At 35.2% G+C, this 13,318-nt stretch overlaps 1 protein-coding gene across 8 annotated transcripts in view; it reads left to right on the top strand.

The window, feature by feature from the left end:
- The window catches only part of LOC136028152 (uncharacterized), a 202,470-nt gene that overhangs the window by 103,036 nt on the left and 86,116 nt on the right, over window positions 1-13,318 (top strand). For all 8 annotated transcript variants that reach the window (XM_065705822.1, XM_065705821.1, XM_065705820.1 and 5 more), the window contains exons 8-9: window positions 10,049-10,107; window positions 12,228-12,295. In XM_065705822.1, coding sequence (XP_065561894.1) covers window positions 10,049-10,107; window positions 12,228-12,295 — 127 coding nt within the window. The remainder of the gene's footprint in view (window positions 1-10,048; window positions 10,108-12,227; window positions 12,296-13,318) is intronic.

Here is a 13,318-nt window from a genome sequence, read left to right as displayed (position 1 = left end):
GAAAAAAAGGTCGGATTTATTTTGAAATTGTAAATCATGTTTGTTTTAAGCATAATTACAGTATCTACGAAATTCTTTTCCTCGGGTATCTTGTTTTGTTTAAACTTTTGTTATAATTATAATTTTTTAAGCAACATTTACTCATTAAAAGTAAAGAGCAACATTAAAACCTGAAATAAGCTACAATAAAGTCGTGCAATAAGTTAAACTTCCAACGAAGAGAAATCAGGGACGGACGTCCGGGGCAAGAATGGTATCTGGTGCCTCCCCAATAACAAACCAATGTCGATATCTGATTATTGTTATTTTACTTCTTTAAAGAATATATTTATTTATTGTATATATATACTTAATTGTTTTACTATCAATAGTTTTACTGTTAAACTATTATAGTCTAATTAAAACTATTATAGTATTAATAGGTAAATCCTACTAGTATAATAAGGTTCAAGAAAAACTCTTAAGATTCCCCATAACAGCATTTTTTGGTGACACAGGACACGAACAATCTAAATTACGTACAATCAATTTCACCCTATATATTAAAACTTGTCTTTACATGCTTTTCTCGAAGCAAATGTCTTTATAATATCTTCATATAAAAGCTTTGAAGCCATATCATGTTGTTTTTGGATTGTGCTCTAGTTTGTCAACTGTTACTTGGCTGTCCTGTTCCTCAGATAGTTTTTTAATCAGCCTTAATTTGCTGAAGCTTCTTTAAAGTAGTTACTGGTAACAAACATTAAGCAGGCCGTAAGGAGTTACTCGGCCCAATAGTAACCGAAACTCTAAAAAACAGAAGTCCGAAGTTTCAGTAATAATGGACATATAAAAAGAATCGGTCTTTCATTCTAATTCCAAGTATTTGAAATTAATTAAGTTTAATAATACCCGTCAAAAGCTACGAGACTGAGAAAATTTGCCTGATTTCCAAAAGGGAGGGGGGTCACCCTGAAAAAATCAAGGGATCTTAATGAAAATCATATCGTCAGATTCAGCGTACCTTATCTTAGTGGTTTCAAGCTCCTATCTACAAAAATGTAGATTTTTTTTTGCCAGAAAAAGATCACGGAGACGTGTTTATTTGTTTTTGTTGTTTTTTCCTGGGGGCGATTGTCAATAGTTTTACTGTTTTTTCTTAGGTAAATCCTACTAGTATAATAAGGTTCAAGAAAAACTCTTAAGATTCCACGTAACAGCATTTTTTGGTGACACAGGACACGAACAATCTAAATTACATCTAAATCCGTGATCTAAACAATCTAAATCCGTGAAGCCACGGAAAAAATAGGGTTACTCGGCCCAATTGTAACCGAAACTCTAAAAAACAGTAGTCCAACGTGTTTATTTGTTTTTGTTGTTTTTTCCTGTGGGCGATTGTACTGAAACGATAGTCCCATAAGATTGAAAGAAGGCTCATTCCTGGCATCAAAAGTTCTAGTGCCCTTTCTAAGTGATAAAAAAGATTAGAGGGCAGCTAGCACCCCTCCAATACCCATTTTTCCCCAACGTCGTCCGATCAAAATTTTGAGATGGCTATTTTGTTCAACATAATCGAAAGGTCCAATAGCTAACACTTTGGGGATGACATGACCTCCATCAGGGCTCTTGGGGGAAGGATGATAAGTTGTGAGATTTGCCTAATGTTTAAATAAAGTATTTATTACTGGGAGCTACACAGGCATTTTTTCGGGGAAAGGATTTTCCGCGGAAGAAATTCTCCTTGGAGAAATTCCCACGGAAAAAACTTTCCTTCAGGAGTGGAGAGGGGAGTAATTTATGGAGAAATTTTTCCGTTAAGTTCGTATAAAAATATTGATACAAAAAAATAGTAAGTTATAAAAACCATCCCGCTATAAAAAAAAAACTGTTCACCGTCTATAAAAATAATGATATTTAATATTGTCTGCATAATTTTTTGCCTTTTCAATTCTGACCATTATAGCGAGTGAGTTAAGTTTTTCATTGTCAAAAAAAAATTGGTCTTGACTTGAACCATCTTTTGGGGTCATGCACTCTTTGTGACAATTTGTACAGGTCAAACCATTTAGCATTTCGCCTAACCGCTGCGTTGCTTAGTAGCTATGATAGTAATGAAGAGTAGGAAATGAGGATAAGGTACAACTTGAATATTCGTAAAAGATAAATTAAACATTAAATACTAGTTTTTTTATGGTGTAACAAGAAAAACAGAACGAAGAGATAGAAATGCATAGAAGACATTTAAAAAGAGGGTTTTACGTAAAGGCAATAAAGCATTAACTAATCACTGTTTCTTTTTAAAAATAGTGTTTTTAATAAACAATGTCAACTATGACGAAACCTGAAAAATTTACTTATCAAAATTTTACTTTTCATAAGAACGTAGCGTATCATTCCACTTTTTAAAGTTCGATATATTTCGCTTAAATTATAGAATTCACAATTTTCTTAGAAAAAGTCAATTTCTCTATTTTCACTCCCGTCATATCTATTTATTTCACGGTCGATGTCTACCTCAATATTTCGGTGAAATTTTATATAATGACCAGTCTTATCAGTCTAGAGTCCTGTCAGTTTAGAGCTCTTCGTTAGTATTTCCTCTTCTATTCATCCTAAAATATTCGAATTAAGACCAAAATCGTCAGAAAAATATGAAATCTAATAAAGATACAAGTGGGTATGTGCTTCAAACTAAGTAGGGCTATATGAGTCGAAATGTTCCTTAAAAACAAATAATTATGTGTTTCTTATCTTTGTATTTGATTGATGTAGATTGGCGATTTAAATTTTCATGGTTTCAAACTGTGGAGATTTCTAATTAGTTTTTTTTTTAAATCTTGAGACTTTGAATATTCAGTTCAAATGTTTAAATCTCGATATGTCTGTTGAGCATAAAAATAAGAATTTGTAATTTAACCCAGATTTAGCATTAAGTAAGAGAATTGTCCTGTAAAAATTTTGATTAATAAACAACGAATCGAGGGAATGCAATTGGGTGGCACATATCAAAATAAGCATAAAAATCCCCAGCGATAGTAGTTTAGGCAATTTTATGGACAAATATATGCAATCCCTATACACAAACATAACAATATTTTGTGACTGGTTGGTATTGAGAAAGTGAGAAATTCTGAAATAATATTGTATTTGCATTCCGTTTCCCTGGTTAACTGAAGTTGTGTGATTTTTCGCTTTTTATCAATATTTTATTAGTAAATGTTTGAAAAAACAAGAGCTAAGAGCTCATATGGCACTTGTGACGAGGCGAGAAGAGCTAAGAGCCAAGAAATCATATGGTATGAGCTCTAACAAAATTCTATGGATCAATAGATTGATTTAAAAAGGAAAATAAGAGGCTTAATGCCGGTCAGGATTTAAAATAAGAGCTCTGAGTCACGATGTCCTTCTAAATATCAAAATTCATTAAGATCCGATCACCCACTCGTAAGTTATAAATACCTAATTTTTTCAAATTTTTCCTCTCCCTTTAGCCCCCCAGATGGTCAAATCTGGGAAAACGACTTTATCAAGTCAAATTGTGCAGCTCCCTGACACGCCTATCAATTTTCATCGTCCTAGCACGTCCAGAAGCACCAAACTCGCCAAATCACTGAACCCCTTCCCCCAACTCCTCCAAAGAGAGCGAATCCAGTACGATTCTGTCAATCACGTATCAAGGACATTTGTTTATTCTATCCACCAAGCTTCATCCCGATTCCTACACTCCAAGTGTTTTTACAAGATTTCCCCCTCCAACTCCCCCCAATGTCAAACGATCTGGTCGGGATTTGAAATAAGAGCTCTGAGACATGAATTCTTTCTAAAAATCAAATTTCATTAAGATCCGATCATCTATTCTTAAGATAAAAATACCCCAATTTTCACATTTTCCAAGAATTCCGGTTTCCCCCTCCAATTCCCCCCAGCGTCACAGGATCTGGTCGGAATTTAAAATAAGAACTTTAAAGCACAAGATCCTTCTAAATATCAAATTTCATTAAGATCTGGTCACCCTTTCGTAAGTTACAAATAGCTCAATTTTCAAAATTACCCCCCTCCAATTCCACCAAAGAGAGCAGATCCGGTCCGGTTATGTCAGTCACGTATCTTAGACAAGTTTTTATTCTTCCCATCCAGTTTCATCCTGATCTCACCGCTTTAAATATTTTCTAAGATTTCCGCCCCCCCCCCCCAACTGCCCCCACCAATTACGCTTGATCCGGTTGAGATTTAAAATAAGAGATCTGAGTTTCATGAAGATCCGATCTCTCCTTCGTAAGTTAAAAACACGTCATTTTTTCTTATTTTTCATAATTAACCCCCCCCCCCAATAGATCGGATCCGTTCCAATTATGTAAATCACGTATGTAAGACTTCTGCTTATTTTTCCCACCAAGTTTCATTCTGATCCCTCCAATCTAAGTGTTTTCCATGATTTTAGGTTCCCCCACCCCAAACTTCCCCCAACGTCACCAGATCCAGTCAGGATTTAAAATAAGAGCTTTGAGACACGATATCCTTCTAAATATCAAATTTCATTGTGATCCGATAACCCGTTCGTAAGTCAAGAATACCTCATTTTTTCTAATTTTTCAGAATTAACCCCTCCCCCAACTACCCCAAAGAGAGCGGATCCGTTCCGGTTATGTCAATCATGTATTTAGGACTCGTGATTATTTTTTCCACCAAGTTTCATCCCGATCCCTCCACTCTAAGTGTTTTTCAAGTTTTAGGTTTCCCCCTCCCAACTCCTCCCCAATGTCACCAGATCTGGTTGGGTTTAAAATAAGAGCTCTGTGCCACGATATCCTTTTAAATATCAAATTTCATTGAGATCCGATCACCTGTTCGTAAGTTAAAAATACCTCATTTTTTCTAATTTTTCAGAAATAACCCCCCCCCCCCAACTATCACAAAGAGAGCGGATCCGTTCCGTTTATGTCAATTATGTACCTAGCACTTGTGTTTATTTTTCCCACCAAGTTTCATCCCGATCCCTCTACTCTAAGTGTTTTCCAAGTTTTAGGTTTCCCCCTCCCACCTCCCCCTCAATGTCACCAGATCCGGTCGGGATTTAAAATAAGAGCTCTAAGACACGATATCCTTCTAAACATAAAATTTCATTGAGATCCGATCACCCGTTCGTAAGTTAAAAATACTTAATTTTTTTCTAATTTTTCAGAATTACCCCCTCCCCCCAACCACCCCAAAGAGAGCAGATCCGTTCCGATTATGTCAATCATGTATCTGGAACTTGTGCTTCTTTTTCCCATCAAATTTCATCCCGATCCCTCCACTCTAAGTGTTTTCCAAGATTTTAGGTTTCCCCCCTCCAACTCCCCCCAAGGTCATCAGATCCGGTCGGGATTTAAAATAAGAGCTCCGAGACACAATATCATTCCAAACATCAAATTTCATTAAGATCCCATCTCCCATTCATAAGTTAAAAATACTTCATTTTTTCTATTTTTCCCAATTAACCGGTCCCCACTCCCCCCCCCCAGATGGTCAAATTGGGAAAACGACTATTTCTAATTTAAGCTGGTCCCGTCCCTGATACGCCTGCCAAATTTCATCGTCCTAGCTTACCTGGAAGTGCCTAAAGTAGCAAAACCGGGACCGACAGGCAGACAGACCGACAGACAGACAGACCGACAGACAGACCGACAGAATTGGCGATTGCTATATGTCACTTGGTTAATACCAAGTGCCATAAAAAATCGATGTCGTTGCCATGATTCAAACTGAGAATTCAGAGACCCATCTATGCCAGCTATATAAAAAAAAAACTTAATTATTTGCCTTCTTTATAAATGTTCGAAAATCTATTATTCTTAAATGATTACTCCGACCTTTGAAGGAGTATTTCGACTCATATACTTAGTTTTAAGTATATACTTATACCAAACGTTATTAAAGTTCTAAAGGGTTTGGCCTTTATTTTAACGTTGTAGGATGATTTTTTTAGGATTAAGGAGGTGATGTGTCATATAATGCAGAGCTTTAATTAGATAAAAATTTGCAGTGGCCACCATTTGTAAACCAAGATCCAAAACTTAAATTAATAATTTTTGCACTTTTCATTTACTTTCTATTATAGAAATCCTCTAAAAAACAACAATGATGTAAAAACCACCCCGCTTCTCAAAAAAAAGCAAACCCCAAAAAACCAAAACAGACAGTCAAAAAAGTAATCATATCAGTTTTTTCGCCATAGCAAGACTCGAAAACAAATTTTTGACTGTAAAAAGAAGTAAATATTTTGCTTTTCAGCCCCGTTGTGACAGTACAATCCTGAAATATCATTTCGACAGCCTAAAGAAGTTAGGATTTTAAATTGCCCCTCCTTGTTATTACGAAATGAAGATTTTTGCCTCCCGGTTGGCTTTTGTGGTAATACGGATAGATTCCCTTGATAAACCAAAATTTAATTAAATACTGTTTGGCCGTATGTATCCTTAGTAAAATATAACAGAGACCGCACAAATGAACTAAAATCTTGTTTCAAACTTGTTTGCAAAAAGAAATAATCTTAATAATTAAAAACTTATTAAAAACTCAACTATTTAAAACAAATTACAAAAAAAAAGACTTTCGTCCCAACCCAGACCAGAGCAAGCGGTCCCGACCACAAATCCACCACTACGTCAGGGGGCACTCCCCACGCCCCCTGGATCCGCCGCTGGGGACATGTCCACATTGACTGATCTCTCCATTTGTTAACATGTCAGTAATATGTTTTATTATTATGTTGTCTGTTTGCATCTTCCAGTTCTTCGGTAATTTTATGCATGGCCTCCACTCCACACTTCCTTAATTCATATTTTAATACTTTCTCCATTTTCATGACATTCCTTACTCTTAAAAGATAACTTTACCAAACTTATGATAAAATGCGCCTAAACTGATTCTCTATAATGAAACAGTTAAAAATACCACCATATTGTCGATAATTCAAATTATAACCAAAACTAGTAATGTATATTGTTTATTACGCTAGGCATTGTTTATTTTGTGGAGCTAATAGATTTGGCAGCCAAACCACTTTTCAGGAAGTACATTTTACTATTTCACTAGACCTTATCTTTGTCTGCTAAATAGAAAGTCAGAAATTGGGAGGTAGTCCAGTGATTTGGCGGATCTAAGTGCTGGAGTTACTACTGAGAAGTCAAATTTTGCCCTTTTTTCTTTTTTCTTACATTTCAACTGTTTTTAATTAGTAATTTCACAGCATTTAGGTGTATTTCAATGATTTTTGCTGTAATTTTTTTTATTCTACCTTTTTATGCAAGCAAATGGGCATTCCTTTTAAAAAAAACATGTGATTTGCCTTCTGTTTTGGCGTGCATGAATGTACACATTTCGACCAAGACAGTTTTTATAGCTTCTACCCATGTAACTTTTTTATTGCTGTTCTTTTGTGTTAATAGATTGTAAAATATGATAATATGGGAAAATACTTCCTCTTGCTTCTTTAACGTTTTCTTTTTTTTACCTTAACAGGACCACGGAACATATCGTATTTAAATGCCATAAATTATGCATGACAACATGCCTAGCTGTCAGAATCTAAATATTTTCAGTTTTTTCCTACTGGTTAAGTTCAGGTATGTCTGTTTTTTGGTGACTGGTGCACTAGGAATCTCAGGTTTTTATTGTTGATTGTTCAATTAAAAATCATTGTAGGAACCAGACAAATATGCAGGATTTTTATGGGAGAGAAGCTTCTAAACACCTCTTCTTCTTGTGTACGTGACTGTTTTGGAAAGATTGTCGCTGATTCCTTGGGTTGACTGTTTCAGGAGCTCTGAAATATTATTTTAATTTTTTTATGCTGATTTTTTGTTTTGTTTTAGCTATCTCAAGTCGCGATGATTATGTAAAATAACGTGGGAAACCTAAGGCTTGCATTTTTATGATATAAACTATAAACCTGTTCCGCGCAAAAAAGGAAGAGGTAGCCCACTTTTCACCACCTGGTGTAGGTTTCGGAGCATCATGTTTGCCACACAGCTCCGTTACGCACGGTGCAGCTCTGCCACGCTTGGCACGTGCTATATGGTTATGTGATTTCTGACAGTCGGTAACCCCTGGAGAAAGGTTGCTACGATAATCACTGTTTGTCAATGCGCAATGTTAGCTGTCATCAAGCTCACAGAATTTTCAAATCCTGCAATTTCTACAGCCTTGATTAGCTATAAAGTATACTAATTACTCTCATGGGATACTAGGTTCAATTTATTTTTCTTACGAACTTTGCGATTTTTTTAACTGAAATTTGAGTTATTATTCTTAAAATAAAAGTTCTATAACTTGTGACTATTTTATGTTTGTTTTGTTTCATAAGCGCTGTTGACTTATGACATTCCCGGAGACCCCTTTTCAAATGCTTTTATTTATTTTTGTCAAACAGTTCGTGGTAACGAACTGTAAGTAAGGAGCGACCCGACTCAATAGTAACCGAAACTCTAAAAAACGGAATTTTGATACCAAAAGATATACAATAAAGAATCGGCTTATTTTGAAGTTTCATTGAGTTTAGTCTTACCCATCAAAGGCTACAAGCCTGAGAAAATTTACCTGATTTTCGAAAAAAGGAAGGAACGCCCCCTAAAAGTCAAAGAAACAATGAAAATCAGACCATCAGATTCAGTGTAACAGAGTACCCCGCTTGAGAGGTTTAAAGCTCACATCTCCTATCACTCTTTACGCTAGAGTTGGAATTTTATCCGGAGACCGCTTTTCAAATGCTTTTATTTATTTTTGTCAAACAGTAGCCTACGTGGCAATAAATTGTAAGTGATGAGCGACCCGACTCAATAGTAACCGAAACTCTAAAAGAACGAAATTTTGATACCAAAAGATATATAAAAAGGAATCGGCGTATTTTTAAGTTTTATTAAGTTTAGTCTTACCCATCAAAGGCTACAAGCCTGAGAAAATTTGCCTGATTTTCCATAAAAGTGGGGAATACCCCCTAAGAATCAAAGAAACTTAATGAAAATCAGACCATCAGATTCAGCGTATCAGAGAACCCTATTGTAGAAGTTTAAAGCTCATATCTCTTATCCCTCTTTACCCTAAAGTTTGAATTTTATTCCAAGAAGGATAAAAAGAAGGAATCCCAAAGAAGGATAAAAAAGACTTTTTAAAAAAAAGCTTTTTTAAAGTACTTAAAATTTAAGCGTGAACAGCGAGGTGTTGAGAAGGATGCAACTCCCTCATATACATAATGATTGCTGTTCGTTTTAAGTTTTAATGTTGGTCCTTATTTCCAGTTGAAAAACTTTTTGTTTCTTTTTATTTAATTTCTACAAGATCAAACCTTAAGAGTAAATGAAATGCATGTTAACAGATAATGACATTACTGTCATCAGACACCACCACACAATTAAACCATGGTATAAAAAGGAGTTTAATGTTCATAGTCTGTTCGTATTTTGCTGAGTTTCAGATATTACAATAAGTCCATTGAAAAGTAATATTAGTTATATTTTACGCGTCTTAACCAATAGAACCGGTCTTAGACTCGAGAGCAGACATATATCAAGGCTTCCTCCAACCGAATATTATATACATACGAGGGTATCTTCTGCTAATTATCTTTCTATCCAGCCACATGTACAGAAATTTATTGGGGTGGGGCTATTTCAAAAACAGACAAAATTTCGAGAGAAAAAAAAACAGTAAATGGTGAGTTTTACAGAAATGATTAGAAAATGTTGGCTTTTATGTCTAAAAACTTCAGGTTTTTCTGCTGATTATATTCCTATCCAGGCAAATACACTGGAATCTGTGTGTGTGTGTGTGGTGTGGGGCTTTTTCAAAACAGGCAAACTTCTAAAAAAGAATAAATGATGAGTTATTTAGGAATAATTATAAACTATACTGGCGTTTAAGTCTAAAAACTTCAACGGAAAGGTAAGGGAACATGCCCTAAGACCCATCTCCTCTCTACGCAGGTAACTGTTCCCCAAGATTAAAATAAATCTGGGTCTATTTAGATAAGTCAGTATCTACAATGATGATCTTTCATTTCTAACCTGTTTCTGTTATTTCTTTTCAGTCGGAAGAACTCTTTTGTCTTGAGGACACAGCTTACAGTTCGAGTTCATGCGATCATTGGTATGTTTTTTTTTTAATACTAATTTATTTTTTCAAATCTCTAGCTTTAATGAAAGCTTACTTATTTAACGAAAAATATACATACACTGTCACTTTGAAAAAAAAACCTAAACCATACCATTACGTAATTGATATCACCAGCGAGATAAAAAATTTTAAGATTGTTAAGTGGGTGACTTTCGAATTTAATGGCTGGATTTTTTTACTTGGACCTTCAGGGGTAAGTCAAGAACAATATAAAAACTTAGAATATACATTTTTATATCTCAAAACGAAATACAAACTGAACATTTCTAATGATGCAATAAGATAGGCCAATACACAGATTAGTAAATTCTGACCAAATACCACCAAATTTAGATTTTCTTTTTTCCATGGACCGAAATATGGTTAAACAAATAAAAAATTCGACTAAAAGTAGGGAGCAACTTTAAACCTTATAAAAACTGAACTTATTCTATATTCAAGGGGGAATGCCCACTCCTCAACTCTTTACTCATTAAGCTAAAGGTTTTTAGTGTTTTGAAAAACTTTCTCTTTCCAATTCAATGGTTCTGTCAAAAAATGTGGACAAAAAGAGCAGGTAATGCTCAGAGTAAAGAGCAGGTAGTTAAGAAGGAGACAGCCCCCTTTATATGAAGAGTAATTTCTGTTCCTTTTAGATTTCGAAGCTGCTCCTTACTTTCAGTTGAAAAACTAATCTTTTAAAATTTAATTTCTGATTGTTTTCCAAATCATGCCGAAATCTAACCAAAATATAATGTAAGATGTTGGCCCCTTAAACGTTTGTTTTATTGCTTTTATAATCGATATGTTATTGATTTAAATCGGTTAGTACTGCCCTACTTTTTCAGTTTTTCTGCTCAAGAATTGAAATGTTGGATTGCAATTTAAATTTTTGGACCAAATTTGAATATACTGTCAAAATTTGCAACGAATAGTATTTTTGTTCAACAAGTCCTTTATATTTCTTCTGCAGCATTTCGAGTAGACAAAGAGGGGTATTATTGTTCATATGGATGGAAATTCTATGCGACTTGGAAATTCTACCGCGATAGAAATATCTTGTCACATCATACGCCATGAAAAGGCATTACGGTTTGTAGGCTGTATCCTCTAGGTGTTGCTATTGATGATGTTTTTTTTTCATAAGCCCCATAGCTATTGAGAACTAATAATTAGCGTCATGACTTACTTTGACTTGACTTAAAGCTCTTGCTCGGCAGTGTCGCCAGCGTGGAGGGAGCCAGACGTTAGCGCCGTTAGTCGTCTCCAGACTGGTCTGTTTTGGGCGAGGGTAGGAACTTCGCTGGGGTCAATGCCCCTTGCTGTGAGTCGATCGCGGATGATATCCGCCCATCTCTTACGTGGTCTACCTGTGGAGCGTTTGCAGTTGGATCGAAGTCGAATATAAGCTGGGCAGATGTTTCAGTAGATAGGCGAAGTAAATGACTAACAACGCAGCGAGCGGGACTCAAGCTGTTCATTTTTGTATAAAATCAAAACAGTTACTAAAAGAAAGGGCACTAATTCCAGAAAACATAAGGAGGGGGGAGGCAAAAATTTGGACGGTTAGTCTTTTCAACTTTTTGTTATATATAGTCCTTAAAAGGTATCTCCAATTAAAATACCAAAAAAGCTGTTTCCAGAATCTAGGGAGGGAATTGTCCCTTTTATAAGCGTAACACTTTAGCAATTATGTGGTGTTTCCATGTATTCTAAACCATTTATTTAATAAACCAATGATTGCCTAATAATCAAGTTCGGTCTAATTAAATCATATTTAACCATAACCTGTTTCAGTTCGACTACCTTTGTGTTTATTTATATGTAATGGAATTCCAAATTTCATTTTTTTTTTGGGGGGGGGGGGGTAGGAGATGAAATGAAAAATATTAAGTTAGTTAATTGTGGATTTCGTTTCAAGTTCGCAGCTTCATCTTAAGTTGTATTAATCTTGTTCATTTGAGAAATGTTATAAGCTTATGTTATGAGCTTACAAAGCAATCAATTAAAACAGATAAAGCTTTCTAACTTTACAAATGTATATGTCTACTCGTATTGTTTGTTTTTTGTTTTTTATTTTCTTGCATCGTGTCTAAATTAGTTTTTATTTTCAGAAAAGTTGTTGAATACAGAAGGACGAGAACTCAGAAGGTCGCTTTTTGCCTTAAAACAAATATTTCAGGTAATTTTTTCATATTTTATTTTCTATTCTTGGTATTACCTAACGTCTTAATTTAATACTTTATGTATTTCGAACTGAGTCAAACAAGTCCTTTTTGTTACATGAGTTTGAGCCTTTCTAAGAGGATTCCTTTGTTTTAAATAAATCTTTATGATATATTGATCTACAATACATGCGGCATTAGAACTCACTCTGAGAAGGTGTGCTCTTAATTTGTTGGATCTTATTCCCCCATGTCGCATTTCAAGTATTTGGTTTATCTTAAGAAACTCCCCCCCCCCCCCGTCCTTCTTTGCCCAAGAAAATATGGCCATGATTCAACATTTTTCGGGAGATACGACATCGCAAGATTGGTCTGATAGGATTTCTCAATGTAGAACTTAAAAAAAAAGAGAAAAATAACCAAACTTAATGGTCAAAAAGTAAGAGAACTGTAAAAACTCTTGAGATCTCAAGGGGGTGGGGCATAAGTCTGAAGGCCTTCTCCATCTCTCTAGCACATGCTACTGACTCCAGGAAAATTGTCTTTGGAGGGGATCTCGTCAAAGAACGAAAGACCAAAACTGATCAGAATCAAGAAATTCTTCTAGCGTACAAATTTCGAACAAAACCCAGAGGCAACAGTTTTTGGAATAGCATCCCACAAGAACAAAAAATCTAAGTTTGTCTGAATTCAAAAAGGGGATATACAAGCTGGTCCATTTCATAGGCAGCACGATAGCGCTGTCTAAGCAAAGAGTGATGTCGGCACAATGTATTATTTAATTTTTTTTTTTTTGGTTTTAGACCAGGGCAATTCATTTCGAAGGATTTGTCGTATAAACTTCGAAAAGGACTCATTCGATTGAAAATCGAAAGGGCTAGCGCCCCTTTTCAATAGTCAAAAGTGGTTGGAGGGCAACTAATACCCCTCGCACGCCAACAATTTCCCCAAACACATCCAATCAAAATTTTGAGACAGTCATTTTTTACAACGTAGTCGAAAGGTCCAAAAATTATGTCTTTGAGGATGACAACTCCTCC

Source organism: Artemia franciscana, chromosome 6 (assembly GCF_032884065.1).
Source record: "Artemia franciscana chromosome 6, ASM3288406v1, whole genome shotgun sequence".
Classification (NCBI taxonomy): Eukaryota; Metazoa; Arthropoda; class Branchiopoda; order Anostraca; family Artemiidae; genus Artemia; species Artemia franciscana.
This window is presented reverse-complemented; position numbering and strand designations above follow the sequence as displayed.